Raw genomic sequence first — 21,439 nt, 5'->3', positions numbered from 1 at the left:
ACCTCTTCCAGACTGGGCAATCCAGGCAGTATTTTCAGTTCTGAAATAACTTCTTCAATAGCATTTTGTACTGAAACGAAGTCCTGATCATCTGCTGTTTCAAACTGCAATCTGAAACAAAAGGGGTTTCAACAGCAGATCAGCTGTGACACCACGAGTCAGACTAAAAGGACTTTCCATGGACTCCAATGCGCTGGATCTATAGTAGGTCACTTCAGCAGCACTGGAGACAGGGCAACATTTTCCAGACTGCTAAGTGACTCTAAATAAAATTGTCTTGATTTAAAAAATAAGTATATAGAACAGTTTCCACTCATTTGTAGACAGGGATATTCTACATGAAGCACATTTTAAATTGTGGTTCTGCCTCCCACAAATCTGTTGAATCTGTGTTATCAAAGTCCTAGGGTATTTTCCAGATATACTGCATTCTGCAAATGTTTCAGAAGGAATGTTTAATATTAAATGACCATCACAGCAAAATAAAAACAGATTCAAACCTCCCATGGACCTGGTACCATGATATTTTTTAATCTTATGGAGACAGTAACCTTCCAAAAATAAGAATCAAGATCAGTTTCACTTGACCATAATAATTTTTTCCCCAAGAAGGATGATGCAGAACAATAATCCCTATATTCATTCCCTGATACATGATGAATTATTTAATTACTATTTAAAATTCATCTACCTATACCATACCCAAATAAACCTTATCACTTTTCAGAGGAAAAAAAGACTATTTTGCTGTGCCTTAGAAAGGACTCTATTAAAACATACAGGATTTACAGCAGCACTTGATACTCTGTGATCCTGTCTTACATCAGTATATCTCAAGTGACAGCATACACAATAAAACTGTGTATGTATTGTACACAATAAAACTAACAACCCCAAACTCAGTTAAATCCTGCAGTCTGTGAATTAGGATTCAAACCCAATATATTAGCTTGCTGGCTGCTATTTACTAAACCAAATTGCTGAAAACTGGTCTAACCTTCTAGCAGCTTTCCGAGCCAACTGCTTCAGCTTTGGAGATGCATTTTGCAGCTTTTGTCTGACTTTTTCCAGAATTTCAGTAGCAGCAGAGAGATCTCCCGTCAGTGTGCGGTAAGTCAATTCATTCGTCTCAGCTCCTTCCATTTTTTGCTGGAGAACCCAATTTCTTGTTCTGTCATTGGGTGTATCCCAGGTAGTCTGGAAAGAAACATGTATTTTAAATATATATCCATAGAATGTATGTGATCCAGCGCTGTAAAATGAAAACATATGATTTTGAAACATACTCAGAAACTGAACAACAGATAATTCTGACAGAGAAATTTAGTGTGACTACAACACTGCTGTAATGTAGCACTAAACTATCACTCATGAAAGGTCTAGTGTCTTTCTGTACTAAGAGCTAGCAATCATGGAGGTACAGTGTGAATCCAGTGAAAAAAACTCAGCAGGATGTCACAAAGCCTTTCTGTTTCTTCCATCAGCAGCTCCTTTACCAGCTGTGCAAGAAATCTGGGAAATTGGGCCTATGTGTTTTGGTAACAAATTTATAGTCATAATAATAGGGGCTGAAAGAGACCACCATGGTCATGGAAGTCAGTCCAGTCCCAGGCAAGCACACCACTGATGCTACCACGAGCACTGAAGAGGTGCTCCTAGGTACCAGCCTCCCAACACTGCCATGGAAGAGCTGCTAACCCTCACAAAGAAACCTGAGCTTGTGGTTCTGCCTTTGGCTGTTTCCTCTACAGGACAGTACCAAATAAGAAAGTCAGAGTGTTTCAAACGTCACAGGAAACAGCAGCAGATTCGTTGTTTGAAATTCCAGGCAAGTCCTGGAAAGCAGATCAGACTATCTGCTAATGAGGAAGGGAAAAAACCCCAACAGCTGCTGCTAACCTGATCCAAGAGAAGACTCTGCTGACCACAGTGCTGGCAGCTCCCTGTGTGCCCAAGAACAAGGTGCACAAAATGAGCATGGCAGGAAGGCTGCTGCTGTCACAGTTACCAATACACTCAACAGCCTGCCTCTAGATGTGGGTAATTTCCAGTGCTACAGAAGAGAAAAACCAGTAGCCAAAGTAGATGAAAAGAAAAATTTCCTTCTTGGCTCCACATGCAGGTAACTGGTAAAACAAATGATGACAGGATGGGCAAAAACATGGTGAACAAAGAGGCAAGCAAGTCTCCTGTCAGTCCTCTCTGTGACTACCCACAAATCACTCACCAGCAACACTTACCTCTTACAAGCAAGTTTCTAAAAGTAATTTAAAAAGAATTTTAAAACTCACCTAACTTTTTTATGACAGTGAAAAACTTAGAGGCAACAGAGACAGCACTTTCACTCAACTAAAAATTAGGATAATTCTTAAATTGATTTTTTACTTTGATTTATTTCTTCTATTTTGTTTGCTAACATACACATATTCATACATATGCTTGTTTGATCGCTTACTCATTTCTTTACTGAAGCTGTTGGAAGATCCCTTATGGTGTTTCAAAGATCCCTTGCAGTTTATGAACTACAGATTAAGGGCAGTGACCTGGGGCATTCCTGAGTAGGAATAGCTCATTCCTGCAACTGGTTGCAAGGAACACTCTCCTGTACTGAGACACAAAGTGTATGTATAGACCCAGATGCATTCTCCTGCTCATGCTCTTCCTTACACACTTCTATGCTCCTCCTTATATACTCCTATAACTTCACTCTCAGGAGGAAGCATGTGAATAGTTTTAGGAAGCAAACTGGGATGCTTTCCCTTTTCCATTCTCTGGTGCCCATGTTCTGTAATCTGCAGGCTATTTCATAGATTGAGTCAAGGCACACTGACACATAATTGAGCAAAAGAATTAAAGTTAAATAGTATATTTCAATATTACACATTACTTTTAATCCTACTGTACCTCATTTGGGTTGTGGCTTGGTGTCCTTTTGGCTTCCCTTCTTCCTTCATCCTCCTGCTCTTTTTTCTGTAGATCTTGGATTATTTCCTGCAACTTCTTTGTTTCATTCCCTAATTTATGAACTTCTTGCTTCTTTTCTCCAAGTTGCCACTGAAGGTCTTCTACTTTGGACTCCAGTTCATGGAGTTTCTTTTGTACTATTATGTTAGCATCTTGTTCTGCTTGTAGTGCTTGTCTCTGAATCTGCCTTTCTTTTTCCATTTGCTGTCTCACTTGCACAGATTCCAGTTTGTACTTCTCCATCTCACTTACTAACTCCACTATACGGTCATGCTTTTCATCCATTTGCTTCTGTAGCTCTTTAAGCAATTCCTCAGATGGATTAGGTGCTCCAGCTTGCCCCTTACCTTCAGCACTTTGAAGCTGAGCACACAGCTCTTTTTCCCTTTCTAGGGCACTGCTTATTTCGAGAGCTCGAACCTTCTCTGACTCAAGAAGCACCTGCAACTCAGAGCTACGGCCTCGCTCACGTGACAGCTGGGCAGCACTGAGTGCTTCTTGGGATTCAATCCTCTGCTGCAGATCACTTGACAGCTGCTTCTCCTGCTCCAGAAGTTTACTTAACTCTAAGTTCTTTTGTTTTTGATCTTCAAGAGAAAACTTTAAGTCCTTTCAAAAGAAAACAAGAATTGATCAAAGCCGTTTGCGCATATTTTCCATTAAATTCTGCAAAGTGCAAATATGCTGCCTTAACAGGTTTTGCTTTCCCAAGTAATGTGACAATACTCTGGATGCTGCAGTTACATCTGATACTAAAATACATTACAGATGTCTTTATTCTAAAATCAGATTATTTCATAAAAGAATCTTTTTAACACATACTTTATAGTGGGATAAAAACAACTGTAGTTCTGAAGTTGAAGACAGCCAGCTGCTTTTACTTTATAAAACTGTGAAAATGATTTTCCAGCTTTGGATTTCAAGATGTAAATAAATTGACACTGTTGAAGTTATTGCTTTTTTGCCTTTTGTCTTGTACCAGGATACCTGCTCCCCACTATATCAAATACTGCAGAGGTACCAAGGAAGGTACTAATGAAGCATTTTCTCCTACAGTAAACTCCCTGGTTTGATTTTCATGAGGTGAAACTGCAGACTTTTTAAACTGTGACAAACAATATGTCTCCTTAAATCATATTCTTAAATACTGTATTTTATGAGTCAGGCTGTGGTGAGAGCTGAGTGTAGCCATCAGCAGTGTCCTGTCCCCTTGAATAACTGAGAGCCATTATAGAATCTTTTAATCTTGGGCCTGAAGAGCACAGTAAAATTCCTATTGATTTAAATGGAATGAGCATCAGGCCTTTTTCACACTTTGCCAAACAGCTTCTATAGATTTTTCTTCAGCTCTAGATGATATAATACTGCAGCTGAAGACAGAACAATGAAGCATGCATTGGACAAAAAATGTGAACTGAGATGAAATGTTAACCAAAAGAATATTTTCATGCTCCTTGATGTCCTAGACCACTTGGGATTATGGAATACCTCAAGCTCTTCTCTTCCTCTTTCCTCACTGCGTTCCATTTTAGCTTTTTCTTTTTCCAAAGCCCACTGTAGCTCTCTTGATCTTTTCTGTTCATTGGCCATTGTATCCTTGAGAATATCTAGCTCAGCTGCTTTTTCTTTAACTTCAGTCCTAAAAGAAAAACGGAGCAAACTTTACATTAGGCAGTGACTCTAATCCTATCATGATGCAGTCAGTTACTTGGTATTTATTCCATCCTGGGCACTGAAAACACTGCTAGTCTAGTAGAGTAACAGTGAAAAGCCTATTTAGAAAGACAAGACTAACTCAAACCCAAAAGAGTTGCACAGTTCAAGAACTACAAAAGTGTGTTCACCCTGCTACCTTTGTAGCTGCCACTGGTGGGGGCTCAGAGGCAGTTAGTGTTCAACCTTATCCTGTCACAGGCCAAAATCTTAAAGAATGCCATGGAAGTGCATCTTGCTGCCACGTTTCTCAAGGGAAAAATATACTGGGGGAAAAGGAAAAATCTATGACCTAAATTTTCATTTTTTTGCAAATAAATTTTGTATCTGTTTTGAAAAAGAAACTTGCTCCTGATGATCTGTAAAAGCTATAAAGTAATATGTAAAGTAATCCAAATTTAAGCTCCAGCCTAATTTGTTATCTCTGAGCTGAACATTATGATACTGTTCACGGGTGCATCCCTCTGGTTCAGGCATAAATAATAATGGCTTTCCCAAGTGCCAAACCTGTGGGTTTTGCTATCAATCATGTCAAAACAACATTTAGGAGTATTTCATATGGAAGTACTTGCAAAGTCATCTTAACTTTGCAAATTTTTTCTCAGTGTTCATAGAGATTAAAAACCTTTAACAAATATGTTCTATTTATTAGCTTGTAGAGCGTAGCCTAATGCAACAAATTTTTAAAAGGAACTTGATAACTAATAGAGTTAATTATTAATTGAAATATATTCTTTGTCAAATGTAAAATGTCTATTTTTGTCAGGTAGGTTTTACAGAAATACTGAGAAGCAATTGTACTACATGAGATCCAGACCCTTAAGAAAAATCAGAATTATGGTTTCAGATTAGCAAAGATAATCTTCACAGTCAACACAGACAGCCTGGCACTGAAAGCCACACCTGATAGTTTCTAGGTCCTTGAAGTGCTTGTGCTGTGCTTTAAGGGTTGCTTCAAGCTCTAGTTTGGCTTGTGCAAGTTCATTCTTCATCTCTGCGCCCATCATCCTCTCTGAATTCAGCTGCTCCTGAAGCTCTGCTGCTCGGTCCTTCATACTCCGGAGCTCCACTTGCATCTCCAGAATCTGCAACTGCTTCTGCTGCATATTATACTCCATTTCTAATAAGAGCACCATTCAAATGGAAATTACTTCATGAAAAACTGTGTTTGGGCAAAGCTTCTCCTAGCCAGAGCATGACCACTATTAGGCAATTATTAAGAGTGATATTTTAAAATAGTATTTTCTTTCAGTAGCACAATAAAAGCAAACCCATGACTTTTATACTTGAATACCTTTCATACTTTGAAGAAATTACTTCAACTTCTTTATTTCTTAAAGGCTCTAAGATGTGCACAACTATTTCAATATGCATCATTTGGATAATGATTAAGACAATTTAAGTTAGTTATACTATATATGTATTCTGACCTAATATTTTTAACTAAACACTGACAGTGAGCTTTACTTAGTTTTAAACTATACCTGTTCTCTGAACCTTTTGTTCTTCACTCTAACTCCTTCTTAGTTTCTGCATTATGACTGACTATCCAACTTAGATAATTTCAAAGCTGCTGAACCTAAACAGTGAAGCATATACATGGAAAATGGCCTTAAAATTCAAGCTCCATTTTTATAGCAATTGAACATAACTTTGTATCACTTTCAGTTTGCTATAAGTCATAGGAACACAGACTATCTTAATTTTTGCAAAAGTAGTTAAATAAGACTGAAGAAGATGAAAAGTATGCATGGTCAGAACACACATCAAAATCAGAGACTAAAGAAAGTCACCATTTTTGTCACTCACAACATTATGAGTACTGCCCTGAAAGCATTTGGAAACAGACATATATTACCACAGAAGTCACCTTGGCTTTTTGAATCAATCTCTTGCTCTCTCTTGGGGTTACTTTTCTTACTGTTCATCTGAGCATGTAATACTTGAATCTCCATCAGCAAACTTCTTCTGTCTGCATTCTGAAGACTGTCCATTGCTGCTCTCTGGTAAGTAGCCTATTAGCATTAGAAAGATTTCTAAGTAAAACTCCAATTTTTATGAGAATAACTATGGTGTTGACATCACATTTATTTATATATACACAGTCCACATATATTCAAAACATCTTCAATGAAGTCAGTATTAGAATATTTGGAAAAACTACTTGTTATTTTTTAGTTCTCTTCTAGGCATCAAAATTACAGACTGAAAATTGCTATTACTTTTCTGGCAAACTGCATTTTCTCACTAATCCTTCCATGTTCCAGAGGAGGTAACTGACTTCCCTCTGTCCCATAGCAGCCTTAACACTTTCTCTTCTTGCAAATTATTTTGTATAAACAAGCTACCTTTTCTCTTAGACAGTGCAACATAATTCTAATCAACTTAATGACATCAAGCTCAGGACAACTGTGCTCAATGCAAATTGATCTCTGCAGGCTGTATATATTCTGTACCTTGTGCACCCAAAAGTTTCTTTCCCATGCCACATAATTTTTCTTTTAAAAGACACCAGTTCTTTCTGCAAGTCTGACTTTGTTTTCATCCTTAGACTGTCAAAACTACCATTAATACATATATTTATAATGGATTTATAAATTTAAAATTAAAATAATGTAGACAAACACTTTGACTACAGTACAGTTTATATTACCTGCTCTTGTAGTCTGTGCTCTAACTGATTCATCAACATCACTGCATCTCTTGTGCCCATTTCTGCAAGTTCAGTTTGAAATGCAGCAAGGAGAACATTTTGTTCCCTCACAAAAAGCTGTTGAATGGCATGCAGAAGTTCTCCTCGCCAGTCTGACACACCTTCAGGAGATTCAGTACTTGCATAGATCTGCAGTGGTACAAAAACAATTTAAAGAGACAAATGGGAAGATTACATCATTATAATTTCTATGCATAGTGTGTGTTTTTCAGTGGAATGTTTAGCTTTTCTTAATAATTGTGTAAATTTCACCCGTCCAAATGGATGTGTTTACTGTACACATCACAAATTTTTCTGCATTCACAAATCATAAACTTTTAGCTTTGCTTTCGATGGAGGCAATTAGCTTTTTGTAACTGAAAACTTAGCCCTGTGCAGTTACTACTGATGTCACTATATCACACTACTCTTTAATTTTTCTTATATTACATGTCTTTCCCTAGGCTCTCACAAAGCTATGTGGTATTGTGCAGATACTGTGTATGAAAAAGATTTCATTTTAAATGACATGAAGTTCATCTGCCCACTTTGCATGCTAAAGAAAATGCTGAAGTAATAGAAACTACCTGCATATATCCAGGAGTCTAACTGGGGTAATTTAACAAGCAAAAGTTTTAACAGATTACTGATTAATGAGCCAATAAATAACAGCATTAAAAATTCTGTTTAAACTGCTACTGGAACATGTTTCAAAATACAATTCTTCTTAGTAGGTGGACCTATACAGTCAAAAGTTATCAATGCACAGAAGAACAAATATAAGCTGTAATCCCATTAAGTGCAATATGCACCTTTATGGCACATTTTAAAAAGCTTCACCTTGTAATAGGATATTTAAGCATTTAAGCCTGAATAGTGGATGCGCCTTAGAAGGCTAAAATAAATTATTTTTTACTCAGATAGAATCTTACAATATTTTTTATACCTCAGCTTCTCTATGAACTTCCATTTTTGCAATTAGGTCTTTCAAAGATGAGATGGTGCTTAAGAAAGCTTTTCTTTCTTCTAGCCAAGATTCTGGCTCTTGCTTATGAGGTGACACATCTTTTTCACTATATGGAAATTCAGTGAGAGACAGCACCTGTATGCCTTCATGATGGACTGCTCTCAGCAAACCCTACAATAAAAGCAAAAAGAAATCAGTGAGGCCAGTAATAACAACATATAACAACAATAACAACTGCAATATTTAAAAAGTACTGGAAAGCTGGTACTTCTAATTTGATCAGGATAAGGAAATTATACTTCCTCATATCAAGGACAGAAGAGTCACCCAGTCCTTTATATGTGTCACAAAGAAACTTATTAAATAGTTATAATTTTCCTCAGTTTCAAATAAAATTTTCCAGTGTACATCTGTCAAATCAATTTTTTATTTTTAAAATAGCTACTAAAGGAAACTAACATTTTCAAAACAGTCCTGGGAAGGCTTCCAGGTGAGCTCTGCCATTCACTTTTTGAAATTATTATGAAGCTAGGGCTTTGTCACAAAATACTTCTTAAAAAATGTAATTAAAGCATGATACCCTTACTGTTTATAATAAAAAATTTGCTTTCATAACACAGTTATAAAAATAGAATCAATAAAATTGTGTAACATGTGATCACGACACTATTGTTAATACAATTAAATTGCAACAAATTATAACTATTTTCTATTTTTATTTCTCATAATCATAACTGAGAACAAGCCTACAGATATAAAACTCATATTTAGCCTAATTTGAAATGCAAAAATGCACATCACTGTGAGAAGATGTATTAAAATAGTCAACACTAAAACTTATCTAAATGGCTCTGTTATAAATGATCAAGCAGAAGGTAATCTCAACTTTCAGTAGTATCACTCTTGTTCCTTAAAAAAAAGATTGAGTCTATATTTTACCTTAATTTTTTTTGGGAGTAAATCTGTTGAAGTTTCACCTTCATCTATTCCTTCAGATATCGTGTCAGATCCCTGGTTCTGAGCAAGATACATTCCTTGACTCCAGTCTGAACTGGAGTCTAAAATAAAAGGAGAGAATAACATGAAAGCTAGGTTACTGTGAAGCTTTGAAGAACAGGCATCAGAAAACTATTTTTTATCTGTTGTTTTAACAGGTAGTTGCATGTCACTAAGGGCTCATTCTAAGCCTGGAGACTACCTGTTTTATAATTTTTCTTTTTCTGTTTCAGAGAAGTAACAGCAAAACAAAACTAAAAAATAAAACCACAACCAAACTTAAAAATCCTTATTTTATTTTACAAGACAAACAACTACTTGCATAAACACTAGTGCCAAATGACCCCTCTTAATATGCTTTGCATTGCCTATGTCAAGGATTACTTGAATAATTTCATTACTTCATTGGTGAAGTCAATCTCTGTCATCATCTCCCATTGCAAGGGAGTTGTAGCTTTAAATACTAGCAGGAGATGATGAAGCTATGGTGAAGAGATCATGTAATAGCTAAGAAGGATACAGAACTCCTATGGAAAGGAAAATAATTAGCATCTGATGCCTCAACTAAAACCCATCTCTGCTCCAGACATTTTCCTTTTGTACCAAGTTAACAGACATGGCATGTCCAGAACCTTTTGCCGGTGCAACAGGCTTCTGCTTCAAGCTGGGCAGTAGCTGTTTTGATTTCTTAGAACACAAACTCTTTAATGGTAAACTTAATAACAAACAAGCAGATTTAATTTATAATGCTGTTTGAAATCTGCACAAACAAATCTCTTACCACTAGAACCTCCATCTCTAGCTTGATCTGGTGGAGAACGTGCTAATCCAGAAACTGGGATTCTCTGTATTTGGAAAAGAAAACAATCAATTCTTTAACCCCTCATCCACTCTCAGTAAGGGAGAAACTCTTAAGGAGCAGGAAATAATGTGAACCAATTCCCCTGCAATCGAAGCAATAAAACTGAATATGAGAGAGATGGCATTCCACAGGGTGACCTACATTTCCCAGAGCAGGGCAGGTTCAAGGCAGAAGCACAAGGAAACAACTGATAGTTGAGCACACTTGCAAACTTCAGCGCTGAGAAAGGGGTTCACAATCTCTCCTAGGGCCATGGAAACATTAGAACACTTTAGAGTTTTTTACTGAGCATGTGGTGGTTCACACTTTACAGATTTTATATGGGAATTTCTGTAGCAAAAGCAAAAGCTTGAACTGAAATATTTCAGTAATTATAAAATAAAATACATACTTCTTTGGCTTGTAGAGTTTCTATGACTTCCTTTAAACTATTACATTCTTCAGTCAATACTTGTACTGCAACAAACTTCTCTCTCTTTAATGCTTCAGACTCAGAGATATGCCTTGTCTCCATGTCCATGATTTCAGCAGCATGGAGCTCCTGCATTTGGTCAATTTTTTCAGTAAATTCTCTTACAATCTCTGCAATCTCTTCTGAAGAGCATTCATTTTGCAAATCAATTTGGATTTCTGCATTTTTAACAAGGACTGGTGAGACTTCCACAGTCTTGTCTGTTTTTGATGAGGAGCTGTTTCCAGTTAGAGTAGACCCACTGGCTGACAAATCACATGATATTTCTGCATCCTTCTTGCCTTCAGTTTTCACCATTTCTTTGTTCTTTCTCAGGTAACTTGCAAGCTTCTCCTCTGCTTGAACCAGGTTCTCTTTGACTTTGCACAGGTCTTCCTGAAGATGCATCAGACTTTCCTCTTTTACCTGTAAATATGGAGAATCTCAACTGCAATCCTTCTAAATACTTCAAACAGCTAAAATCCAATTACAGCTCAGTTTAGTTCTATTTTAAAGCAGTTATGACACATGGTAACACATATTATCTCCTCAGAAATACAGCTCTAGATCCACTGTTGCACTGTAGTAAAACCAAGTACTTTGGCAATGAGTGAATATTTGATCTACAGCCTCAGCTCTGTTCCCCTCACTGTAGGCACTGAGTGGCTGCTTTTCTTGGTGGCATTCTCAGTAAAAGATAAAAAAATCCCAAACTATAACATGCATATTCTAACAGTATAGAATATGTATGTACAGCTATTTTATTTAAATACAATATGGAACACTCTGGTTCTTACTGTTAGTTCTTGCTGAAGTTTTTCTGCCTTTTCTCTGTAACTGTTCAGTTCTTCTTTAGCAGCAGCTGCCTCTTCTTTCACTTGTTCAAGTTCAGTAATAAGCACTTTTTCTTTTTGACTTTTCATGAGCTGTGCTTCTACCTATATGGCAACACAAAACATGGAAAATGGTAAAGATTCAAGTTTTAATAGCACTGATCACTTTCACACCAACTTACAAAGTGAAAAGACCAAAGGGGAAAACAAATGTATGTAATTTGGGTTAACACAGCTTCCAAAAGATAAGACTAAGACCATGGGAGGAAAGACTATCTTACACTGAACTCAAGCACAAATTGGATACACCACACCGCACAGGGAGGAAGGTCAACAGAGAGTAGGAAATTATAATATTATTTAACTTATAAGACATTTATGACATGCAATAAATTTGTATTTGGATGAAAGATCTTAGAATCTTTTCTTGTCCAGTACTAGGTTCCTTGACTTCCGAAACTCTCACATTCAGAGACATCAAGCCTATTTTTGGACTATCAAACATAGTTTGGTTTCTGATGGCTCTAAATTGAGAAGCAATAAACCACTGCTGCATGGAAATCTGGACAAATGAATATTGGAAAAGCCACTAAGGGAAATAGCTTTGGAATTGCGGTGGGAAAACAAGAAAACAAATCAAGATCAAAACATATATAAATAAACAACTTCCATCCCAAAAACACCTGTATAGAAAATCGGTATCATTTCTCTTATCATTCTGAGTCCTGTGTGTCTTAGACACTTTATAATTTTAATTTTTATGTCTCTACATCCACACCATGTAAAAGTGTACTACATTCCATTCTATGTCAAGTCAAAGAAGGAATAAGAAATTTTATGTCCAAAATTCAAAACCACATCACAATCATGAAAAGGTAAGGTATTTTTATTACACAATGGAAACTGATAGTGGGGTTCCCCTAAAATAACATCCTTCCCTTCTTTGTAACTGTAGGAGTAATATAGAAATGAAAGTGCTACACAGAGCAGAATATGCCTGTAGTTATTCTCATTAAGAACCATTTCATTCATTACACTTACATAAAAGAACAGGTTTTAGTGAAAACAAGAGAAAAGAAAATGACGTCTATTTACCTGATAGGTCTGCATTTCTTCTTGCTTAATATATTTCTGAATCTCTCCTTTATGTTTTTCTTTAACCTCTTCTAGCAATTGCTGAAGCTCTAAGAACCTCTCTTCTTTCATTGTAGCTTCCCTTTGTGCAACTTTTACATTTTCTTTTTCTAGCTCCAAGCTACAATTTACCATTGCCAGTTGGTCTTCCATCTCACTAAGCCTCTGTGTTAAGAGTGATAATTTTGATTCTGTCTCATTTTCAGTTCTATCACTCAAACCCTCTGTTTGGGTATTCTTGCTTGCTTCATCTACACACTCTGACGCTTCCTGCATGAATCTTCTCTGCTCTTGAACTGCATTCAGCTGAACCTGACTCACAAGAGCAGCAGCAACTTTCTCCATTAGTGTCTTTTCCAGTTCTAATATCCTCTTCTTAAGTGTTTCTTTTTCAGCTTTGCTTTGCTCTTTCATGTCTTTTATTTCATTGTAGCACTGGCACAGTTCTGAATCTTTTTGCTTAATGCATGCCTGAAGTTGCTGCAGCTGTATGTCCACCTTGCTAATGGTGACTTTTGCATTCTCATCTGAAGTCCTAAGCTGGGACTGATCTGGCAAGTCTATCTCCTGACATAAGTCTCCTTTCATTTGTTCCATTTTTCCATTGCCCCTGTCTTCTGGTTTTGACTTAACACCTTGGACCAGTGCACACTTATATTTCTCTGTTACACTTGCATGCTCTTTTCTTAAGATACTTATTTCTTGCTTTAACTGGCTCATTTTTAACTTTGTTTCCTCAAGCTCATTCTTTGCTTGAGACGCCTCTGCATTTATGTTTTCTACTTGCTTTTCCAAAGCTTCCTTTTCTGCCAGAACTGCTTCAAGTATGTGTTTTGCACTGTCAGCATCTTCTTGAAAACCAGCAATATCTGTTGGTGTCTTTTGTTCAATAATTGCCAGCTCCTGCTGAAGCTTATCAATTACATCATGCAACTGCTCTATTTCCTCATCGTTTTTCTTCTTCACACGTTCTTGATCACTTTTCAGACATTCAACCTGGGCTTCAAGCTCCCGTATATGCTCATTTTGCTCTTCAATAACCTGGGGGAAAAAAGCCAAACAAAACCACCACGATGATGTTTGTCCGGGACTTCCCAGAAACAGTTTAATCAAACTTTGAAAGATCTTGTAAAAGAAAGTTCTCAATGATTTCTCAACATGATGTCTCTTCTAAAGCTTTAACGAGAATTGAGACATCTTCAAATAGGACTGAGAAAGTAGTCCAAGACCTTAAAGAACTGAAAAATAGGTATTAAAGAATCAGATGAATTGAAAGCATTTGTAACATTCACAGAGGTAGGGAACACTGAATTTTAAGCAAATATTTGCTTATATAAGACACATCCAATTTAGATGAATATGTATTTTAAATACAAATAGACCTTTTACTAATTGTGTTGAAAAATACCAATGTAACATGCTTTTTAATCTTAGACCACTGAAAACACCTATCAGTTGACTGTGACATTTTCTGTCACAATTCCAAATATGTGTTTGTGTGTTTATGTGTGCATGCACACATGTATGCAAATGTGCACACAAACATGCAGGGCAAATAGTACACACAGACCCAGAGCACAATAATTTCTTTGTGCCACAGTTTAAATCAAAGTAAAAAGAGACAAAGTCACAGAAGTATTCATTTGATAATGTATATGACTACCCAAACAAAAATCACAGACTCATGAAAACATGAATAAAATAAGAATAATACTTTCCTAGATTACTTCTACAGACACTTGAAATTAGACGCTGTGTAAAGGGATCAAAATTCTAAGAAATTAATAAAATTATGTAACTGATCAAATATGAAGGTGATGACTTTATGTTGCAGAAAAGAGAAGACATCTTATATTGGTTCCTAATAAATGAGTAGAAACAAAAAATGGAACGACTGGTGTTGATGAAGTCTAAATTCAATAAACAAAAAAGTGTCAGCAAAAGGAATAAAAATTTGTTAAAAAACCTTCTTGTTAAATTGCAGTGGAAGAAAATTTCATTTTAGTGTAGAAGAATGATAAAAAATTTATCTTTATGAAGACAAAATAAAGACAGACAAGATTGTAAGTAGTAAGGCTAAGAAACAAAAGTTATTTTTTTTAAAGTGAATGTTTGGAGATCTGAAGTCAACAGTGCTTCTACAGTGGAAATGCAGAAGGCAGAAGAAGATATATGTCAAAAATAATCCAGAAAACATATAATAAAATAAAATCAAATCAGTTATGGTATCTGAAATAGGTAAGAACTCTATTAGAGTCTTTTCAAATATGAAAAAAACATGCAGAAAAAATGAAAGATGATTAACTCATTACTCAAATAGCCATGTTTTTTCCTTTATGACTCAATACGTCACTACACTTCGTTAGTTAAGTATAATAATAAGATGACTCTGTAATAAGCATAATATGTACAAAAATAAATGGGACCATACAAATTAGAAAGGCTGGTTTGCCAACCAAGAACTTAATATTAAAAAACCTAAGACTAGAGAAAGCTCAGAAACACTAAATAAAATCTGAATGAGTCATAAAATCATTAAATGGCTTGGGTTGGAAGGGACCTTAAACATCATATAGCCTCAACCCCACTGCCACAGGCACAGTGATCCTGGTGACTGCTATCAACTCAGCATAACAGTTTCTGTTCTTGATAACATAATGGAACAAAGGCCCATAGAATGCAGATACAGTAACTAAAAGAAAAGCACTTAGTGGAATGAAGATGTCTAAGGGATTTAGAAAAGGGATTAACCTAAGAGTAATCTATTAATATTTAATAATGCTCTCATAACCAAGCAGAGTAATGATTTCATGTCCTGGAAAATAAAAGCAAGTCAGAGGATGAAATTACGAAAATTAAGCTTCATGTAACAGGAGAAGAACCAATTCCTCAAAATTAATTATAACTGAATCCAAGGTATTTTTCTCAAGGCAAGAACTGTAAGTCTGTTACTGGGGTCATTGTATAGAGCAGAACTGTTCCGGATTCTTGGATTCTGGATATTTCCTAAATCCAGTTTCCTAAATCCAATTCAAAGTTTCATCATTATTCACTGAATTTCACTATAACTGAATTTTCAACTAAAGACTCAATGAAATTATCCAGCTCACTGAGAGCTCTATATTAGTGGATTCAATATGTTGTAGTAGAATGTTGGCCTAAATGTTCAGTCAGCTACCAAGGGATAACAGAAATCCTGTTCTTAACTTGCTTTTGAATGAAAGCTTATGACTAATAAATAACATTCAAAATAGTCAGAATGCAAAATTCAGCCACTGAAAAAATCAGTGTGTTTTATCTGTATAAAATTAAAGCAAGCAAAAAAAAAGATGAAGCTGATAATAAAAAAAACACATAGTTGAAAAATAACAGAAAGATACAGGTGCTAAAGCTTAGTAAATAAAAAATAAATCTGCTTCTTTTTTTCTTTCTCTCTACTTCCAATAAAACATAGCATTTTGTTTGTACCTCCATGCTTGAAATTGGATAAAAAATGTCGTCAGCACCACTATGAGAACAAAACATGCACACAAGCTCATGGAGCTCAGAAGTAACTGCTAAACATGCATTAAAATCTCATATGATCCAGCAGATGTCACTGGAGTGCAGCACTGAATGCATGTCATGTGAGGGAAGATGCTAAAATGAATGTGGAGATTGAATCCAGCTACCTAAATACTATTAAATATTCAGAAGTACTGGAACAAGGAATTAAGAAGAATTTAAGACAAGAACTCAAGCAGAAATAAAAGAGAATAAATAAAAAGAAAAGCAAGCAAAAAAGCAGCTGTCATACATGAGACTAAAAAGGAAAAAGAGATTAGATTTAAAGCATTGCTTGAAATAGAAGCATTTGCATTTTTAAATTAAGGTGGCAATAGAAGATAATGCAACTGGTGGGGGACGGAGGTGTTTTTTTCCCTTCAAACTAGCAGCGTTGTGAAAATAGGACTCTGCAATGGATTTCAGAAGAATGTACCTTGTTGTCAGTTGTGACTTCAAGTTGCTGTTGCAGTTTTGCTATTTGTTCATGAAGATGATATATTTCCTGATCCTTTTCTTGCATGATGTGAGCGAGCCTCCCAGCCACTAAGTGATGGTCCTTTATGGCAGCATCTTCAGATTTCTGGATAGCTAGTCCTAGTATTTCCATTTCATCCTGCCCAAAAACCCCCCAAAAACACATTAAAGTTGTATATAGCATTTTCAGCATATTCTTGTATGCATATTTCAAGTGTAGGAATTAAAATACACAAATTTCATGGAATGACAAATACTCATATGAGCCTTTTAGTATTTTGGCAAGTTGAATGTGGAATACTTGAGAATAAGAAAGAATTTGATGTCTTGGCATTTTCAAAGAACTTATTTCTGTGAAGGAAGGAGACTAAATCTTTAGGCTTCTCTGTTGCACAGTTACCTTAAATAATTTGTTCTCTTGTTCAAGTTCCTGCAGGTGTGTAGTGGACTCCTTCTGCTGAATTTCCAGCTGCATGTGCAACTGCTGAACTTCTTCATTTTTATTTTCCAGCTCCTCTCGAAACTGCTCCAATTGTTCCTCAAGGTTCGTGACCTATGTTTCCAACAAAAGAAGCAGGAAAAGGAGTAGGAAGCCATATCAAAAATTAAGTGCTATAAATTTCTCTCCAGTAAACTGGTTGGCTATGTACAAACAAAAGAATTGGTACTTGGTGATATTCTGAGTCCTTAAACTGAATGGAATTTTAAACAACACTAAAAAAATCAGCTTTTCTTACTTGGGCTGAATTTCTATTTCAGAAATACTCATGCAAGTCATAAATATTAACATAGAACAACAACTATCATGGATCATGAGAGAATTTCTAAGGGATTTGGAGTGTTGTCTCTCTATAAAAAAATCTCATCTGTATAGTTCACTAACCTCAACAAAAGGCAAAAACTGACAAACAAAGATCTAAGTAGAAAGATAGACATTTTCACAGGCATTTTACCTCCTTTTCCTTTCTGTCCACAGCTTCTCGTTCAGCTTGCAGTTGTACTTCAAGAGGTAACTCTCCCTTTACTATGATGGTGCCAAACTGTTTCCTTTCCTCCACCTATAAATAGAAATAATACTAATAGTTATCAGATTAAAAAAACATACTATTTTGGTCTCAAGAAAATAAGAAAGCAGCAAATCCTTGATAAATTTCAAACAAGAAATACCTTTTGCAAGTGGTCTGCACTGATGATTAAGGCTTGTTCCAGTTCTCTTATCCTGCATTCTAGCTTCTCAATTTCTTCATTTCGTTCTTGTACATCTCTCTGAAGCTGCTCCTTAGAGAGCAAAAGCTCACTGCATTTGTCTGTTTTTTCTTTGAGGTGATTTGTTAACTGTTCAACCTGATGACAAGATGGCAAGATTATTATATTGTACTGCACTGGAAGGGTTGGCTTGCAATAGCAACACCATGCATTTCTGACAGGAAGAAAATATTCCTCTTTTTCTACCATAACAAAACTCCTACTCCTTAGGTGAAACAGAACATACAGTCAGAATACTGTGGTACTACATCCAACAAATACAAACAGCATTATTTAAGAAGTGGTATGTTCTGTGCCACACCGCCTACTCTCTAGATCTGCTCTTGGTCTTCTGAAGCCTTCAGACTCTGCAGTCAGTTAAAAGCAAGCAGCACAACATCCCTATGCAGCCCACTAAAATGATGCCTTTAACATCTATGGATGGAATGTCTTGACCCTATGGTCAAGAAACTATTTGCCTCAGAGGAAAATCATAGTTCTAAAAATCTGTGACAAAATTATTCAAAAGAAGGAGCTGATTAGTGACATACAGGAATATCCTAAAACTCAAAGGATCTTTAACACTGAAGAGAATAGCTGTTCTTAAATCACAAAAGACAGGAAGTTTTGGTTTTTGGCTGTGCTCCCTAAACGGGACCAAAGAGATGTCATGGATGTAATAAATTCACTTTCTATGGGGGATTGAACATTCTCAATCTCAGTATATCAAATGTATGTATCTCAGAAGCAACATATTAAAAGATTAACTAAAGTAGCAGAGACAGTAATATCTATCCACTTCTAGCTGTATTTCAGAAATTATTAATTGAAATTACAGATAAGAAAGACGCATAACAAATCCGTAGTATGATGTACAGAGCTAAGACCTGAGTAACTGAGCAAGAGACAGGGAAAGTAATCTTTGTCCCACTCAAGAAACTGATTTCAGTATTTACAATTAGGAAGTTACGATGTAGCCAAAAGGTAGAAGACTCAAAGCATTTCAAGAGATAGGAGAGAAGAGGACCAGAACATAAAGCTGACAGGATGGTATTATTGACGTTATCCATCCATGAGTAACATCACAGTCTGAAGTGACCTCAGAAAAGTCCTGAGAGAGAAATGGAAAAATAAAAATCAAGTCTGGAGCAGACTCTATGACAACCCTTCCTGGAATAAGTTGATAAAGCTGAAACAACAGTAAGAAACAAATTTAGTTATCAACCAAAAATGGTCATGGCATTCCCTCAAAGCAGAAGAGGATTTAAAAAAATATGCAACTATGAAAAATAAACTATCTCTCTCAAAAGCATGATAAATAATGAAAATATTTATATTTACAAAATATTTCAAGGAACATTGTGACATCAAAATACATGATATAGTAAGAATATGTACTGCATTCGATAAGATAAATGTAAATCTAATACATTATTGAAAATCCCATCTATAATTCCTAGCATGTCACATTTAACATCACCTATATCTAAACCAGCTTCTACATCTGTGGTGTTTGCAGACATTACCTTACTGTCTACCTACTAAAAAATTCTAATTTAAAAAGTAAAGTAAAAATCTCAAAATTTTAATCACAGTTAAAGCATGTCTTTACAGCATGTTTTCAATTTCCATTGTAGCATATCTGCCACCTTAAGAGTGTACACATATGTGTACATGTACATATAAATCAGGATGATTTTTATATCTAGATTCTGAACAAACAGGACAATTTTTATCATGCTATCAAATTTGAACTCTTCTTGGGAGAATTTTTTAATGTGAGAATTTTAACCAGGAGTTCCATGGCTATGCTACCCATGCCAAAAATAATAAACAGACATGTAACAAAGTGAACTGAAAATGAACATCCCGGATTCAGGAAAATTAATTATGCTAGAGCCACCTCCATCTGTGTAAAATGTCAGCAGGAGAGGAATGTGCACACTCTTGGCAACAGAAGGAAACAGGTGTAGAATTGCTCTGTATATTCTGTTTAACACGTACTCAGCTAATTCCAGATGATTCATTGTTCACAGAGGCTGATGACAACCATATCCCATAGTGCTAAATTAACAGTCATATTTCATACAAACCTTTGTACTAAAAAATGTTTAGAAATCCAATGAAACACAGTTTTAAACCTGCAAATTCTAAATAGGTAAGCAATTTGACACGCTCATCTCACATATAAGAAATGTATGTCCTATTACTGTCTGAGGTCCTAAACTAGAGCCTAGAATACAAAAATGGTTTTGGTTGGAAGGGACCTTAAAGGTCACCTAGTTTCAACACACCTGCCACAGGCAGGGACACCTTGCACGATTTCATATAATACAGAATACTAAATACTGCTAATATTTAAGAATTAAATGACTGCAACTGAACTACTCCAGTTAGAACTTTGATTTGAAAATGACTATCTAATGTAAAAGAGGGCATTTTAATGCTGAAAATCAAGCAAGAAAATCATGCAGAAGTACCAGCCTTGATCAAAAAGCAGCACACAAGAAAACTCACAAAAAATAAAATGTAACTTAATTGACTAACAGTTCATTAAAAAATCTGCAAAAGCATTATTACAGATAGCATTTACACTGCTGACAATTCTTGATTTTGCTGAGTCTAAGAGCTTTCTGTGATTCCCTTGAGCTGCTGTTCTACAGTCACTACATTTGTTTCAGTGCCAACAGGTGTTAAATCTCAGTAACTTGATTCCCTAAGTAGTGTACATGTGCTATAAAAACAGGATGTCAAAAAAACCTGTGAGAACATGTAAAATTGCTAAAATAGGCTTGAACGTTTCCACAAACTCTTGAGAACAGTGGTTTTTCTAAGTTAAGTTACAAGAGAAAGCCTTATTGAAAGTCAAGAAGTTTCTGTATGTCTGCTACTAAAAACAAACAGCCTAAAAAAAACCCCAAAACACCATTCCACCACTTTCCTGCAACATCTTCAATCTCAGGGCTTTTACTTTCCTGCCCTGCAAATGGACGCAGAGTAGGTACACCATAAAATAGCTTCAATATAGTATCTTAAAAGCTGTCAACTTGTCATTTATATTGATTGAGTACAAGTAACAAAATGTGTTACCTCTCTGGTTTGATGTTCATTGACAGGCTGAGTCCTTTGTGGAATCTTAAGCTGCTGTTCCAGCTTCTGTATCTCTTGCTGGAATACATCTCTCTCATGCTCTCGGTCAATTGCTTGCTCCTGAAATTTAAGGTATTATGTGGATACACCATTTGATTTAAAAACTATCCAAGTTAAGTGTCATCACTTCTAACTTCCATTCATGTGAGGCTGGTAATAGTAATATCAGAATTTATAAGGTAGCAGAACCTATTGCAGATACCATTAACATCTTAATAATTTGGGGCAATAAATTTCCTATTTTTAATCAAAAAATTAGCACAGCACAGACACATCAAGTAACATTTCACAAAAATGGAAGGTTTGTGTCTTCTGTTCCAGGTACACTACACAAATGACAGCAAGCAAATATTCTTTGATTTCTTCCCTACGATTTGTCTTTAATAAATAAACAAATAATAAATAGAAATTA

At 35.8% G+C, this 21,439-nt stretch overlaps 1 protein-coding gene across 1 annotated transcript in view; it reads right to left on the bottom strand.

The window, feature by feature from the left end:
* The window catches only part of AKAP9 (A-kinase anchoring protein 9), a 106,006-nt gene that overhangs the window by 6,659 nt on the left and 77,908 nt on the right, over window positions 1-21,439 (bottom strand). The window contains exons 27-44 of the mRNA XM_058033603.1: window positions 20,968-21,087; window positions 17,800-17,976; window positions 17,586-17,690; window positions 17,033-17,185; window positions 16,592-16,771; window positions 12,574-13,653; window positions 11,443-11,583; window positions 10,586-11,071; window positions 10,114-10,177; window positions 9,276-9,394; window positions 8,316-8,507; window positions 7,331-7,519; window positions 6,548-6,692; window positions 5,581-5,797; window positions 4,453-4,603; window positions 2,905-3,573; window positions 998-1,197; window positions 3-111 (exon numbers count right to left, since the gene is read on the bottom strand). Coding sequence (XP_057889586.1) covers window positions 3-111; window positions 998-1,197; window positions 2,905-3,573; window positions 4,453-4,603; window positions 5,581-5,797; window positions 6,548-6,692; window positions 7,331-7,519; window positions 8,316-8,507; window positions 9,276-9,394; window positions 10,114-10,177; window positions 10,586-11,071; window positions 11,443-11,583; window positions 12,574-13,653; window positions 16,592-16,771; window positions 17,033-17,185; window positions 17,586-17,690; window positions 17,800-17,976; window positions 20,968-21,087 — 4,497 coding nt within the window. The remainder of the gene's footprint in view (window positions 1-2; window positions 112-997; window positions 1,198-2,904; window positions 3,574-4,452; window positions 4,604-5,580; window positions 5,798-6,547; window positions 6,693-7,330; window positions 7,520-8,315; window positions 8,508-9,275; window positions 9,395-10,113; window positions 10,178-10,585; window positions 11,072-11,442; window positions 11,584-12,573; window positions 13,654-16,591; window positions 16,772-17,032; window positions 17,186-17,585; window positions 17,691-17,799; window positions 17,977-20,967; window positions 21,088-21,439) is intronic.

Source organism: Melospiza georgiana, chromosome 1 (genome assembly GCF_028018845.1).
Source record: "Melospiza georgiana isolate bMelGeo1 chromosome 1, bMelGeo1.pri, whole genome shotgun sequence".
Taxonomy (NCBI): domain Eukaryota; kingdom Metazoa; phylum Chordata; class Aves; order Passeriformes; family Passerellidae; genus Melospiza; species Melospiza georgiana.
This window is presented reverse-complemented; position numbering and strand designations above follow the sequence as displayed.